The sequence below is a fragment of the Chrysemys picta genome, chromosome 18 (assembly GCF_011386835.1).
Source record: "Chrysemys picta bellii isolate R12L10 chromosome 18, ASM1138683v2, whole genome shotgun sequence".
Classification (NCBI taxonomy): Eukaryota; Metazoa; Chordata; order Testudines; family Emydidae; genus Chrysemys; species Chrysemys picta.
This window is the reverse complement of record NC_088808.1, coordinates 5,391,577-5,407,455: the sequence shown is the minus strand read 5'-3', so window position 1 is coordinate 5,407,455 and position 15,879 is coordinate 5,391,577. Positions and strand designations below refer to the sequence as shown.

At 51.9% G+C, this 15,879-nt stretch overlaps 1 protein-coding gene across 1 annotated transcript in view; it reads right to left on the bottom strand.

The window, feature by feature from the left end:
• NPDC1 (neural proliferation, differentiation and control 1) overlaps positions 1-15,879 on the bottom strand; it is a 110,962-nt gene that overhangs the window by 41,429 nt on the left and 53,654 nt on the right. Inside the window, exon 2 of the mRNA XM_065572700.1 lies at positions 653-796. Within this exon, the coding sequence (XP_065428772.1) occupies positions 653-796 (144 nt within the window). The remainder of the gene's footprint in view (positions 1-652; positions 797-15,879) is intronic.

Sequence of the window (15,879 nt, the reverse complement as noted above, 5' to 3'; positions counted from 1 at the left end):
GGGGCGGTGTCCAACCCCTGTGCTCAGGGCTGTGCTCTGAGCTCAGGGCTCAACCACTGTGATCATCTAGTGTGACCTTCTGTGTAACACAGACCAGAGCTCTAGCAAGAGTGACCAGGCTCTGTGATGCTGAAGGCTAATTTCCACTGCCACTAATACATTCCCAGGATTGATGCGTCTAGTTATGATTGGCAGACTACTTCCGTTCCCAGCTACCATGCCCAGAGCAGGGACAAACAGGGCCTTGCCATTTACCGGACACCTCCTGTTCTCTCTCGGCATCCAGCGACACACTGAACTAGGTTTCTGTGCTAAGTAACGTAATGCAGCAAGGGAGGTGGCGATTCAGAGCTGAGCTGCACGGCCCCTGATATTTCAGAGGGGGCAGCTGCACTTTGTAACGGAGAGCAGAATTTAGCCAGCTGTCTACCATGTGTTGGAGCACTAATGCAGCAGGGGAGAGATCCTACATCATTGCCAACGCCTGCAGGGTACGTCTCCTCTGCAATACACTTTAATTCACAGTTAAGCCCATAAAAATCCCTGCTTTCAAGGCAACTTAGAGAATTTTACAGTCGGGGGCGAGAGCGGAGTGCAGACTAAGGGTTTACACGGAGCCAGCAGGAAGGCCCATTGCTGCACACCCACATACCAGTGGAGGACCACTTCCTCTGGACGCATCTTCCGTGTTCATCTTCCACAAACTGCGGGAGGCAGGGGCCACAGGCATGGGAACCAGGGGGGCAGAACGCCCTTCTCTGCAGCGTGCAGTCCAAGCTCCGTGGACAGGACTCCTCTAGGAAAAGGAAGAGAGGAGAGATCCAAGTGAGAATGAGTTTCACAAGAAGCACCGTGGATGGGGTAAAACGGCTGTGTCCATCCTTACCCTGTGGAACAACAACATGGAGATGTTACTGTCCTTGCTAGAAATGAGAAACAGAATCCTAGCTACAGCCAGACTAAGTATCTGCCTATGCAAAACACATCCGAGCCACTGCGGGAGAATCGCTAGCCACAAGTTCAGCCTGCGCTACAACAGAGATGGGGAGGGAGAGCAGCTTGGCTGGTGCTGTCAAGCCGTAACCCACCCATGCCGGCCAAAGTGGAACAATGTTCTGGCTTAGTCCAGAGAGGAACGGCATTAAGGGGCTTTTACTCAGCCAACATGGACCAACGGAACATCTAGCAGTTTTGTGGGTAAGACACAGGACTGGGATCAGGAGATCTGGGTTCTGCAAGATCTGTGGTCAGGGCCAGGTCACCCAGGCTTCCCCATGGGGACAATGACAGAGGTTGTGAGGCTAAGCTCAGAGGCTACACTGATGAGCGCTATAGAAGAGCATACACAATAGGGACTCCATCCTGTTCTGCAGCTCTGCGTTCACCCATAAGCCTGGCAGTGCTCACAGAGACCACTGCTGAGCTCTGGACACATCTCTAGCAGAGCTTTCGGCTGTAGCTCACCACTTACTAGCCGCTGTAGCAAAGAGCTTAGTCGATCTGTGCCGCCTTATGATCCGCTCAGGGCAGTTTAACGGCTAACGAGACGACGAGCCTGGGGCACCTCGCCCCCACGTCTCACCCTGAGCTCTGGCACAGTTCGCCCCAGGTGCAGACAGACTCACCAAGGCCACCAGACCAGCTGTTCCTTGTAAATTACATCATGACTTGAACCGGCCCAGAGAGCGCAGTAAAAGCCTCCTGCCGAGGTGGTTTTTCTCCCTAACCTAACAGCGCTGAGGTCCTCTGATTTCTGCGACTTCCCAGCCCGGCTCAGGGTATATGTGACGTCAGACTTTAACAAACAGCACACTGGTTTGCCCCTTCACTGAGCTCTCTGTAACCGCGCCAGAAAGCCCCCTCTGAAGGAGTCTCCCACCGATTTTACCCTCTCACGACTGCCAGCACCTCAGCTAAATCTCTCTTCTGGGTGAGGTGAGTAGAGGCCAGGGTTGGGGAATAGACTATTGGGTTTTTGGCTCCTGGATACAGCCAGTACCATCCTGGGGATTAAAGCAGGCAACCACCAGGGGGAGCTCTCACCATCCTGGCCCAGAGGGGTAGCATAGCACTGCTTACCCAAGCCATCTTGAGGAGCAAGCGGAGTTCCTCCTCCCCACTCCCATCTTCCCCAGCCCACCTTAATTAATCCATTTCCCCCTCAAGCCCATGTAAGCTGCCCACCTGCCAGTGCACCAGGGAGCTCCTACCAGCTACCCCACCCTGTGCCTGGCAGTGCCCCCTGCTTCCATCCAGGAGGGCATCCACACAGCAAGGGCAGCCGCACAGGAGTGCAGGACTCAGCGGATGGTGACAGGATCACGAGGCACTACAGTCCTCGGGCTGGTGACAAGTGAGGGTCACACGCCAGTCGTGCTCACGGAGCGTGCTGCAGAGGTCGTTAAAGATCAATATTAAGCCAACCTGAGGGCTGCATGCCTCGGTCATTAGTAACGCCCCGTGTTATTGGCCTAAGATAAAGTTGCAAGATCGCATGGCAGCAGCCTGTGGCGTGGGCTTAAATAAAAGCCAAGCACGATGTATGTTCCTCCGGCAGCTGGAGCAATGTCTGCTTTTATTGAGCATCATAAAAAAGCCAAACCCAACACTATGATGCTGCTAAACGTCAGTGACTAACCATCAACTCACCCTCCAGATTCCCGGCTGCTGATCAAACCACCAGAGCTCAGAAATCGCAGTGCTGCTACAGCTCGGAGCTAGCCAGCACCACCTCGGGGGACTGCTCTCCTGGGGCGGGGCTGGGGTGGGCCTTTGGGCTCAAAGTCACAGCAGGGGCATTTTTATTGCCATTGCTTCTGCAACGAGCGTAAAGGAAAAGCAACATCCCCCAAAAGTGAATAAAAAAAAGAAAAGAGAAACTGGCCTTTTTGTGCCATGACACGTAGCTACCCTCTCATCCAATCAGCATCAAGGATGGACCAAATGTGAGGGCTCCCTACTGCGTCGGCCAATAAGAACGTTTCTCCTGGCGTTCCAGTCTTACGAGCAGGTTTCACAATGACAGGGATAATGAGAAGATCCATTAAGGAAAGAAGGGGGGAAATTTTGAAAAAAAGAAACTAAAAGAAAGAGGGTTTAAAATTCTCCTGCTTCAGCCCTAAGCCCACCACTAACTGCTGGGGGAGGGTGGAACTTGATCCATGGGCATGTTAGTCTAGAAAATCCCCCATTACCAGGCTTTCTGCCCCTTCCTTGGAAGCCTCTGACTTCTGCTGGAGACAGGACAGTAGATTAGATGCAGGAGCGCCGCCACCTTTTCTGCCACCCTAGGCGGCGGAAGGTCCCGCCCTGAAATGCCGCCGCGGTCGCCGCCCCCCAAATTGTAGTGCCCTAGGGACCGCCTAGGTCACCTAATGGGTTGTGCCGACCCTGGTTAGATGGCCAGGGGGTCTGACCCAGTCTGGCAGTTCCTATTCTCCTAGGTGGAGCAGGTCAATATTTTTGGATGGAACAGTTTTCCCACTGGAAAATGCTGTTTTGAAATCGAAACGTTTCATGGGAACAGGTTGATTTCAAAGCAACGACAAATTTCAGAACAACGTGCATTGAAATGGAATAGCTCATTGTGACCTTATTTCACTTGGACGATTTTTTTGTAAATGTAATTGTATTCTATTAATATAGCTATTTACCATTCTGTATAGATTGAATATACTGTACTAGGTTAGAATGCCTTGACATTATTGAAACAAAACATTCCAATGAGGATGTTTCAGAAACAAAATATTCCGGAATTTCCATTTCAGAGGCAATATGAAAAGTTTGAATTTTCATCCCAGTTGGGGACAAAGGGGAATTCGGACGTGTCCGAGCCCCCGTGGGATGGAAATGCCGTTCGCTGAGCAGCTCCGCTCGGCGGTGCTGAGCTGGAACAGAGACCCCATGGGACGGTAACCAAGCGAGGAATAGTGCTGCCGCAGAGAAGCTCCTGTCACCAGCCTGCTTTTAGATGCCAGGGCTGGGCGCCCAGATCAGCTGTCCTGCATTACGCAGTCACCACCACGGGGGTGAGACGTTCTAGCATCGGACCTGGACAGTGGACTCAGGTTGTTTTTATTTCACATAAATACAAACTGCTGCGCTGCTTCCTCTCGGACCTCCTGAAGAGCCACTTCTCCCTGCCCCACGGGCACCGACTGATTTCCCATGTAATTATTGGGTGGGACGACAACAGGCCATTCTTCTAGGCTGTGCTTTGCCTGCTCCTTGTGGGGACTAGCACGGCAGACAGACACCTGGAAAGACGCCCCTGGCGGGGTGGGCAGGCAGCTGGAACAAAGCGCCCCTGCACATAGCAGGGAGCTGCTCCAGGTGAGCCGGCTGCTGCAGCAGGGGTGAATGGAAAGGGGGTGCTCGGGGGCTGCCCAGCGGCACAGGCTTGGAAGGACAAACAAGGCCTTTTCCTGTAGCCATATTGTAAGGTCTGAGGCCTTTGTCTGTGGCCATATTGGGAAGGCAGCAGGAGCTAAGAAGCAGAAAGTCACATCCTCACATTCCATCTAAATGACATTAAAACAATGTCATCTCGGGCTGTTAATACCTCCACCACCAGCTAACCAGCTTAAGATCTGTTCCTTTCAAGAAAACGTTGTTTGATGGCGTTCTGTCTGGCGAGAAATCACTTCTCAACAGTTGTGATTGTAAAATCTATACTTCTATTGTTTTGCCTTTAGGATCCCCATTTCTCTATTGTTTATCTGTCTAGTCTCTGGTTTTTTGATTGTTTGTTTGTTGCATAGCTAATTTTGCTAGGTGTAAATCAATGAAGGTGGTGGGCTATGATTGGTTCGAGAATGGTTTTACAATAGGTTAGGAGCGGTTAGAAAATTATTTAGTAATTTAGTAAAATGGTTGGTTAAGGTACAGCTAAGCAGGACTCAAGCTCCACTACATAAACTGGGGGCCAAAAGGAAGTTCTTGAGAACCAACTCCAGGACACAGCCCAAGATCAGAACTCCCAGACCTCAGCACCCTGCCAACCCCACCGCGCAGAAGCTGGAGTCCCTCAGACGACCTGATCCTGACTGGCCACCAGGAAACGTCTGTCTGCCTTATTGGGAGTGGTGAGCTTAGCATGTGCATTCTGTCTGGTGACTGCTAATAAATAGAGGTTAAGGATATTACTGTGCAAGGCTCTTTCACTGGTAAAAAACCCCGCAAACCCGCAGTGTAAGGTTCCGCTTGAGCCCATGGAAGGGTAAGGCCGGGTGCCTGAATTAATAGGGTTACACCTGAGCCCTAGGAATGGGGTAAGGGTGGGTGCCCTAGAGAGTAAGGTTACACCTGAGCCCTAGGAATGGGGTAAGGGTGGGTGCCCCTAGAGTGAGCGAGTAATAGTAAAATGTTGTGCGGGTAACAGGCTCTCCTCTCGTGCCCAGGGCCAGCTCCAGGGTTTTGGCCGCCCCAAGCAGCTTAAAAAATAAATAAATGCCGTGATCGTGATCTGCGGCAGCAATTCGGCGGAAGGTCTTTCGCTCGGAGCGGGAGTGAGGGACCGTCCGCCGAATTGCCGTCGAATAGCTGGACCTGCCGCCCCTCTCCGGAGTGGCCGCCCCACGCACCTGCTTGCCAAGCTGGTACCTGGAGCCGGCCCTGCTCATGCCCACAGTCACTGGCTAGCCCTGCAGTCTGCAGGGGCGATGGATGGGTCCCTTGCAAACCCGGTCACCGCGTCCCTAAGGAAAGCAGGGTGGAGGGCTGCGGGTGACGATACAGCCAGCTCGTGGCTGGGGACAGGGGAGGACATGTCCCTGGACTGTCCAAGCTGGGGAATCAGAGCGGCCCGGCCGCTCAGCTGCTGCGCAGCGCCTGTCCCTGCTCTCTGGCCGCCAGCGACAGACGTGTACCAGCTGGGCACCGTGGTGTGTCCTTTAGTCATAAACAGCACAAAGTCAACAGAAACCAGGCTGTGAACAAACAGCGGCTGCTGTCCCGGGGGCTCTTTCCCATCAGAGCTCTGGTTTCAGTTTCTAGCCAGCGGAGGAGGAAGGTAGAAAAAACCCTCTTCACACACCCCCTCCCCAGCGCCCTTGATGCCAGGCAAGGACAGCCTGGGCCGAGGCTGAGACCTCTCTGGGGATTACCGCTCGCCCACCTTCCCATCCTGTGCCCCTACCCCGGGGCCGGGACGGGCCACCGCTAGGGGTGAGTCCAGGTTCCCGGCCTGTGAGGGGCACTTCCTAAACGGCTTGGGTAGACTGTACAATGGAGACACGTATTCATTGGAAATCAGCCAGCCAGCCACTCGCTGCACTGCCCCGACAGAGTCTCTGGCAACTCCTGGCCCATTGGTCACTCCCGGACAAGTGACCTAATATTTGTGTGTATGGCAGTCGTGCCTAGCAGCCCCAATCCAGACCATAGCCCCACGGTGCTCGGTGCTGTACAAACACAGACAGTCTGTGCCCCAAAGAGCTGACAACCTAGTAATTCCATTACCAACTCCCTCAGCCGTCGCGTCCCTCCCCCGCCCTCGTTTCATTTCTTCTCAATGCACTTACCAACAGCATGGAGCCCTGCCCGGTCCCGCCCGCAGTCAGGTGACTGGGGCTATGGTCATCATCTCCCTTGAAATTCAGTCCTTGTTCTCATGGGCCACGAAGGCCACAGGGTTTAACTGAGCCAGCGCAGAGAGACCCCACCGTGCACGCTGCAAGGGGACCCGGGAGTGGTCCTAGGGCAAAGTGCCAAAGGCCCAGCACACCTCCCTGAGCTCCCAGACACGGAGCAGCTGTCCTGCCGTGAACAGAGCTCGGCCTGGAGCACAGATCAGACCCCCACTCCCAATTCCACTGCAATCACACCCCTATGCACAGGGTCAGCGTCAGTATTTGGGGCAGCATCGAGGATTCAGCACCTCACTCTCATGCATTCAGCCTCTCACCCTTCGTGTGCCAGGTCAGGGTAGTTATCCCCATTGTACAGATGGGAAACTGAGGCACGGAGGAACTAAGGGACATGCCCAAGGCCACCCAGGATGCCTGTGGGTGCAGGGAATTGGATCTCGTCTCTTGAATCCCAGGCTAGTGCCCTAACCCCTGGCTTCAGCAGTGCCTTGATATTCTCCCGGATGATGCCACTCCCTCGCTCCTGTAACTTTGCAGCTCAGGGCAGTTTGACAGGCACAAGCTGATGCTGTTTTCCATTTCTCCTGAAATTAGATGAGGAGTCTCTGCTTTCAGCATCTGCCCGATCTCCCCTCAATGCTGGACTCCTCCATGAGACCTGGAGAGGATCAGAGAGTCAGCCCTGAAAGCCAGCCCAGCGCCTCTCTCCTCCTATGTAGGACGGGTCAGCTCTTCCGTGATATACAGAGCAGCATTGGGCACCAGATAATCCGCTTGAGCAGCATGGGTTGAACATTCAGCCTGAACTTCCAGGGACATCAAACACAAGGGACACAAACAGCCACGAACTCAGAGACAAACGTCCTCCAGGGGCTGGTTGTCCAGGATTTCACTTTTGCGCCTCCTGCTGGAGCACCTGGTGCCAGCCACTGCCAGAGACGGGATACGGGGCTCGAGGGACCTCGGGTGTGATCCACTCTGGCAATTCCTAGATCATTGGATTTGTGGCCCATTTAAACAGCTGCCAATCAGGAGCAAAGGGGCGGGGAATTAAATGAAAACATTAGGGAGAGGATTAGAAAGAAAACCGAAAAGGTGGCAGAAAGGTGGAGAGTGCACGACCAGTGACACGGGTGGTGTTGGACTGCGAAGCCCCCGTGTGGACACTCTCATTCTGGGGCACGAGAGGCCTTTTTGGTTTAGCTTAAACCCCTCCCTGAGCAACATGAGCTAAACTGCTACAAGTCCCTTTTAGCCTAGAAGAGTGTGTCCACACAAGGGTGAAACCTGGGTAACTAGATCGGTTTAAATTCACATCTCTGATTATACCAAAAAACCCCTTTCCTATGTAGGCAAGGCCTAAGTATGGGAAAACACACCTAAGGGCTCGTCTGGACACGCTAGTTATCGTAAACTAAAGCAGAGTGTGAAAATCCAAAGTGGATTAAGGCCCTCTTAATGTGAACTAGGACTGTTCACACAGGGAGCTATTCCAGGCTATTTCCCCTTGGAGGCCAGCCCTTAGCTACTCAGGTTCTCACCTGTACTTAGATCTTGGATGGGGTCCCGCCCATCCCTCCAGCAGCACAGCACCCCTACCCCCTGGTTGGGGCATTGGTTAAATACTGATCCCAAGTGATGACTGCTGTGACGGTCTGTACCTCGGGGGAACACCCTACACCCCCATGTTCATCAGGGCATGTCTGGGATAAACCCAGCCCAGCCTCACAGGATCAAAGGACACTGGCCTAGGCACCAACAAAGGATCTGTTGGACTCTCAAGTGAGTCACCCGCCTTCCCTTGGCCAGTCCCGGACTGCGATGAGGTAATGCTCACCTGACTCTGAAGGGGGCGGGGGGCAAAGCCAAGAGGGAAGAAAGAACATGATAAACCCAGCCCAGCCTCACAGGATCAAAGGACACTGGCCTAGGCACCAACAAAGGATCTGTTGGACTCTCAAGTGAGTCACCCCCCTTCCCTTGGCCAGTCCCGGACTGCGATGAGGTAATGCTCACCTGACTCTGAAGGGGGCGGGGGGCAAAGCCAAGAGGGAAGAAAGAACATGATAAAAGGGAGAGACGTTTGCCAGGCTCTTCCTCTCTCCTCCACCTCCATCTACAGACACCACCACCAAGCGACTGAATCGCTGATCAAAGGGGGGAGCCTGGCTGAAGGCCAACGCGTCAGCCTGTGGTGAGAAGCATCTAAGTCTGTAAGGGCACTGAAAGTGTTAACATCAGCTTAGAATGTGTTTTGCTTTTATTTCATTCGACCAAATCTGACTTGTTGTGCTTTGACTTATAATCACTTAAAATCTTTCTTTGTTGTTAATAAATCTGTTGGTTTATTCTACCTGAAGCAGTGCGCTCGGTTTGAAGCATGTCAGAGACTCCCCTTGGGATAACAAGCCTGGTACATATTAATTTCTTTCTTAAATTGACGAACTCAGATAAGCTTGCAGCGTCCAGCGGGCACAACTGGACACTGCACGACGGAGGTCCCTAGGGTTGTGTCTGGGACCGAGATATTGGCTAGTGTCATTCGCTTGCACAATCCAAGGAGCAGCTTACATGCCAGAGGCTGTGTGTGAACAGCCCAGGAGTGGGGGGTCTCACAGCGGAGCAGGGTCAGGCTGGCTCCCAGAGTCGAGGATTGGAGTGACCGAGCAGATCACCGGTCCGGATAACACCAGGGGAATGTCACAACTGCCCCCTAGTGACTAACCATCATCACCTTGTGCAGCACCCACAGTTTTTTCCTTGGAGGGCAGGAGGGTTCAACCAAGCACGGACCAGCATGACCCGGCTTAGCCTGAGAGAGGACCAGGCTGCCTGGCCTCGAGGCGCCATTCTATAGGCTGGAAAAGTATTTTAGGGTTTTAAAACAGCAGATGGGGGTTGGTGGGGGATGTCACTGCAGATTACAGCTGCTCGTTATTGAGATCTGCATCAGAACAAGGACAGCAATGGTTCCAGGGGCTACAGTCACATGCTCTTAGCACAAGGTGAGCTCCCAGCCCACATCGGTCACAGGAGATGCTCACATGGGTTTGCTTGTTACCACGAAAGCAGCACAAGCCCTTTGGAAACGTTATCCCTCTTGGGAGAGAAGAGACTTGAGGCCTTGAAGAGAATGTTCTAGCCTCAACCCCTGAAACCTACGGGGTTCTACAGCCACTAGAGAACACGGCCAGCCTCAGACAGAGGTTCTCTTCCACACAAGCATTTGGAATATTTTTTCCGGCTTGCTGCTCAGTTTGCCTACACCCAGCCTGGCAGAATTCGTGAACACGGCTGTGGAGAGCTTTTGCAAGTTCAGAACAGCTGCTGCATCGGCACACTCCGGCAGTTCATTGCCATGGTCTCGCTCGTTCCTTTACGGGGCACTGCATGACACGCGCTTTGTGACGCTGAATTCCAGCTTACAAGTCCCAGAGGTGAGATTCCTGGGGCAGGGAGTTCTCAGGGTGGTCCCCAGCCCGTGGAACTCCATGCCACCAGAAACAAGGAGGACCCCAATTCTTGTCTGGTTTTGATCACAAAGTCCCAGGAACCCCACAACCCATAGTGGAGCAGCAGTCCAGTGTCTCCTGGAAGGCAATACCACAAGTGATCCATCTTACAACAGGTGCTATCACCAGAGCTTAACTGTGTATATTAATTAGAAACGGCTTAATTACGTGCGTGGAGCATTATAAACTACAGCGAAGGGTGCCTCCGGAAGGCACACAGATAGGAACTCTGGTCTGTTTTACCAATGACAGTAGCATACAGCCCCACCTCGGACCCGGCCCAGTAACAGCTGTCCAAGTTCTGTGCTGACAGGCCCCAGAGGACTGGTTGGAATATTCCTACTTCACTTTGAGCCTTTCCTCACTTGAGACTGAAGGTCTCTGCATCACAGCGTGACCAGACAGCTCCTGGGGGCAACGAGCCAGCCAGGCTTTCGTTCGTTGGGCCATCGATTTCCAGCACTCCCTGATCCCAGTAGAACATCCAGCCTGCCACAAAGGAAGAGGAAGGGCTTGCAACTCCGAGTCAATTGCCATCCCTCCGAGGCAGCCAGCAGGGGGTGCCAATGAGCACTGAATTTTGGGCCTTGCTCAGAGACATAAAGCAGGGCCACATTTCTTGGAAGCATTTACTCTGCAGGCGTTGTTTTCTCCATGTCTTCCAATTAGGCCCCATTAGAGACACAGCTAGACTCTGCCAGAGCCCCACATAGAGCCTGCAGAAGTAATCTGATGTGATTTGCTCATAATATTCTTCTGCACGCCACAGCTAGAGAAAGGCTGAAGCGCTTAATGCAAAGAGTTTAAGAGCATTAGGAGGGTGAAAACCAAGTCACCGCTGCTTCCGGAGCCTGATAATTTGCTTATTAAAAGAAAGACAGCAACAACAGGCTTAAAATAAAGGGCAGGAAGCAACAGGAGAATACTGTATTTAACATTTAATCCACATGCAGACAAAACATCAGTACTGCAAACGGTGCAGCTTCTTCCGCGTCAGACTCCCACACAGCCAGAGAAAAACTAGTGGCAGAAATAGTCTGCGTCACGCAATGCCTAGTAAGGATGAGACACTGGTTTAGCGTGGAAGGGAACAGGGCTCTTTTACCATTATCTAAAATCAACTCACTGGATACTCCAGGCAGGATCTGAGAGAGAGATTAAGAGCTGGAAACATGGGCTGGTTGAAACTTCTGGCTGGAGGCAGGGGGTGAGGCCCAGTGTCCTCGGCCAAACAAGGTGGGCGATGTTATAGGTGGGACAGAAAAGCTGCTTATCACTGTGACATCTTGGAGCCAACTCCCTGTGAAGCCTCATTTTGATCAAGTTTTATAAGCCGCGGTCATCTGCTGTGAGACTGCGACGGTGCCGTCTTGCAGCCAACAAGTCATTCCTCCAGCGGAGAGTTTTAAGCGCAGACCTGCCCACACTCTGCGTCACCGCAGCTGCGCCACCATAGTGCTAAAGTGAAGATGCTCCAACACGGATGGGAGACATTCGGCGAGAGGCAGCAGCTATGTAGCTCTCCCGCCGACATAACGCTGTCTACACCAGGGGTTAGGTTGGTATAACTATGTTGCTGAGGGGTATAGATTTTTCACACCCTTCAGCAACGTTGTCATACCAATATAAGTCTGTAGTGTAGACCTGACGTGTGTGTTTGGTTAGAGCGCATTACTTACAATGGATTTATATCCAAGAACAACCGGCAAGCAAGACAGACTAACTGTGGCAGCTCCCAGCATTGCTACCCTGCCTATCGATTCCTTATCACAGGGATTCTCCCATCTCTCCATAACCCAGATCGCATCTTGACAGAGATTGTCCCAGAGATGCCGGCCCTCCCATTCACGATCCCATAACGTCCCTGGGCCAGCTACAGCAACAGCTGACACAGAAGAGTAAGAAATGGAGCGAGATGCATTTTAGATTCTTCTGATACGATTTAACAGGTGGAAAAGGAGGAAGAAAGCTCACCCCATGTGACCAGGCCTGGGTCACTAGCAATCCACAGACTACAGAGAACTGCTGCCCTACGTGGTGCAGAAATCAGTGCAACATGCAACAGAAAGGCCGGGCATTGGGGCTGGTGCGCACAGTTTTCACGACAACTCTGTTTTCACAGAAATAGAAGGATGCGGTAGGAGGGAGCAATAAATCCGTCACAAACACACACTCCATCAACTGCCTTCTCATCCAGCACTTGTCACAGAGCAGGAGCTGGATTTCAGCAAATGCTGCTTCTCTTAGGGGAAAAAAAAAACAGCCAGGAAATGCTGGTCGAAATGTTGGCAATTTAAATTAATTTCTCTGGCTTCCCATTAACACCCGCTCCTGAGAGCAGCTTGGAGCCTATTTCCACCTCCAGTGGAGGCGGGTGGCATTAAGAATTTACCAGGAGGTAAACAAGGAGTTGACGAAAACAAACGTGAATGATTTAGCAGGGAAAGTCTACAGACTCGGCGGCTGCGTGCTCGGAGATACAGGAGGCATTAAGGCACATTAAAAGCTTTTTGCCTGTTTCCGAGTGACACGATATTCCGCAGCTCATCTCCAACAGGTGATCGTGTTTAAGAAGGGGGCTGCCAGAAATAGACGGCATAAAAGCTTTTTTTCCAGCAGTAAAATAAAAGGAGATGCTCATGGTTATAAAAAACCTAAACCTTGTTTTGTGCCCCGAATTAGCTCTTTACATCCATTGACGTCAAAGGATTTTACACAAGAGGGCAAGTATCATTAGAGCTAGTCTTCTGGCTCTCTGTTTGTACAGCGCCTAGCGCAATGGGGTCCTGGCCTCTAGCTGGGGCTTTTAGGGGCTACGGAAATACACCTCATACATTATGAACAACAATCTCCCCATTTTACAGATGGGGAAACTGAGCTGTGAGAAGAGCTTTGCTCAAGTAAGTCAGTGATGGAGCCAGGACTATAAACCTGCTGTTCTAACTCCCTGTAGAGCATCCAGAGGGGAAATGACCTCATACTCCCCCCACCCCTAAACTTTCCACCTGTGCCGCACACCTGTTCTGCTAACCCTCAGCACCTGTGTGGTGATGATTCTCCCTAGCTCTTACCTAACACTTTTCATCAAGAGATCTCAAAGAGCTTTACAAAGGAAGTCAGTATTATTGTCCCCATTTTATAGATGGGGAAACTGAGGCGCAAAGAGGGGAGTGACTCACCCAGGGTCGCCCAGCAGAGTGACCAAACTCAGATCTCCCAAGTCCTGATCCAGTGCACTATCCACTCCACCCTGGAGAAGTTGGCTGTGTGAGTCTCAGCCCTGGGAAGCCCTGCACAAGGTGCCAGCGAGACTTTGGGAAACTAAATGGATTATTTAAAGCATTAGCTGGCAGGATATTAAAGGGGGATTGAAACTGCATGAGAATTGGCTGCCAGATTTAATATTTTTTAAAGGATCTGTGCCGTTTCCACACTAGCCTCCTGTGTGTGTTGGGGGCGGGGGGGCACGCGCATAGCTAAGCAGAAAGATTTCCACTAAATCAGGGGCTCTCAACATTTTTCTTTCTGAGATCCCCCCTCTCCCCCCAACATGCTATAAAACTCCACAGCCCACCTGTTCCACAACAGCTGTTTTTCTGCATATAAAAGCCAGGGCCGGTGTTAGGGGGTAGCAAGCAGGACCCCACGCCACAGAGGGCCCAACAAAGCTAAGTTGCTCAGGTTTCGTCTTCAGCCCTGGGTGGCGGGGCTTCAGGTTTCTGCCCTGGGCCCCTGTGAGTCTAATGTTGGCCCTGCTTGGCAGATCCCCTGAAACCTGCTCACGCCCCCCCCCCCGCCCCCGGGCCCCTGGTTGAGAACTGCTGCATTGGAAAAACAACAAGAGGAAGATTGTGCCTATATTGTCTTAATTCTCTACATCTGGCCTGGAGACTTTCAGCATCTAAGTAAATTTCCACTAGAGGGCACCTGTGAGCACAACAAACAACGCAGCTCACCTGCTCTGCAGGTATCAGGCAGCCCTGCTGATCAAGCCGGGCATTTAACTGAGATAGAAGACAACCAATGACCTATGTTAAAGCAGCTAGACAACTGCTGCACGGCTCCATCCAATGAGGATGAACAACGGTGATGGAGAGACTTATTGATCTAATTACATTTTCAATGTTTAATCAATTGTTATTTAAAACCCACATTATCTGATTACATTTGACTTTACAATTCATTAATCGGCCGTTAGCAGGGCAATTAGAATTTGGGGAGTGTCAATCACCACCCGTGAAACTCAAGAAGAGCTAATTGAATATATTTGACTATGTCCAGCAGAGAACGGCTTTATTAAACCGAAAGTCTCAGTGGGAACTCACATTCCATTTTGATTAGCAAGAACGGTGCAGGAATCACCATATTTTTGAGACGGGGGCGGCGGGGGGGAGAGCACAGTCACCACGGGGATCCTGGGAATAAATCCAAATAAAAGGAGGACTACTATTGTGAAGTCGTGTAACACAGTTTGAACAGACCACACAATTTCACCCAGTTCCGGTCCAGTTAGCTTTTGTCTATTTTCCTCATTGTTTCTAGCTAGCTGCATCGCAGCGAGGCGACCTCTTCAGTCTGCGGGTGACGGGAAAGCTCACAGAAGACCCTTACATAATATCGCACCGTCAACGGCAGTGCCCCAGTGTGGGTGGGAGCGCAAATGGATTCGCCCAGCCTTGGAAACCTGGCTGATGAGATGATGCGTGTTCTTAGGCTGTTTGGGTGACACATTACAGGGCAGCGATGGAGAAGCCTGCGGCGTACTGGGGACGGGAGGAGGGAGGGGAAGTCAGAACAAGCTGGAAGCGGAGGCAGATAAGAAGATTCTCACATGAACTGATTCGAGCTGGAGCTGGAGCACTCCCCCTGACAGCCACCGCAGCGTGCGGATACCGGCATAACAGGGTCACATGTCTGTTTGAAAACAGTCATGGCCAGCACCCCTCTACTGTGGATAAAACCTGGTGTCAGCCCCAGGATGATTAAACTGGCAGGGGAAGCAACTATGGACCAACAGAGGCACTTGAGGGCTGTGGTGCTCCTCCCCATGTGAATAGAGCACACACTGAGCTGGTTCCAGAAAATACACTTGCACATTCATGTACACAGGCAGTGTGGGCCAGCAGATAGAGCACCGGTCTGGGCCTTCAGACACCCAGGTTCTATCCCTGGCTCTGCCACTAGCCTGCTGGGTGACCTTGAGCAAATCACTTTGCCTCCCTGTGCCTCAGTTTCCCCATCTGTAAAACACACTCCTTTGTAGGCCACTTTGAGATCTACTGTTGAAAAGTGCTATACCAGATCTAGGTATAATTATATGACATCAGGGCTATATGTTCATTATGGTAGCACCTCCGAACCCCAGTCATGGCTCAGAGCTCCACTGTGCCATGCTCCGTGCACACAGATGAAGAAAACCGTCCCTTCCTCGGGGAGTTTACAATCCTGGGGTTACATGGGATGGGACAGCAGGGCAAAAAGCCAGACAAGGTGAGGGGTGGGAGGGAAGAGATAAAAACTGAAGGGCAGGGAGATTGGAGTTTTGAAGAAACCTGACACGCTGGTGGCTGATTATCTTAAAAATATCCTGGTGTAGAATTGTAGGACTGGAAGGGACCTCGAGAGGTCATCTAGTCCAGTCCCCTGCACTCAGGGCCAGACTAAGTATTATCTAGACCATCCCTGACAGGTGTTTGTCCAACCTGCTCTTAAAAATCCCCAATGATGGAGATTCCACAACCTCCCTAGGCAATTTATTCCAGTGCTTAGCCACCCTGACA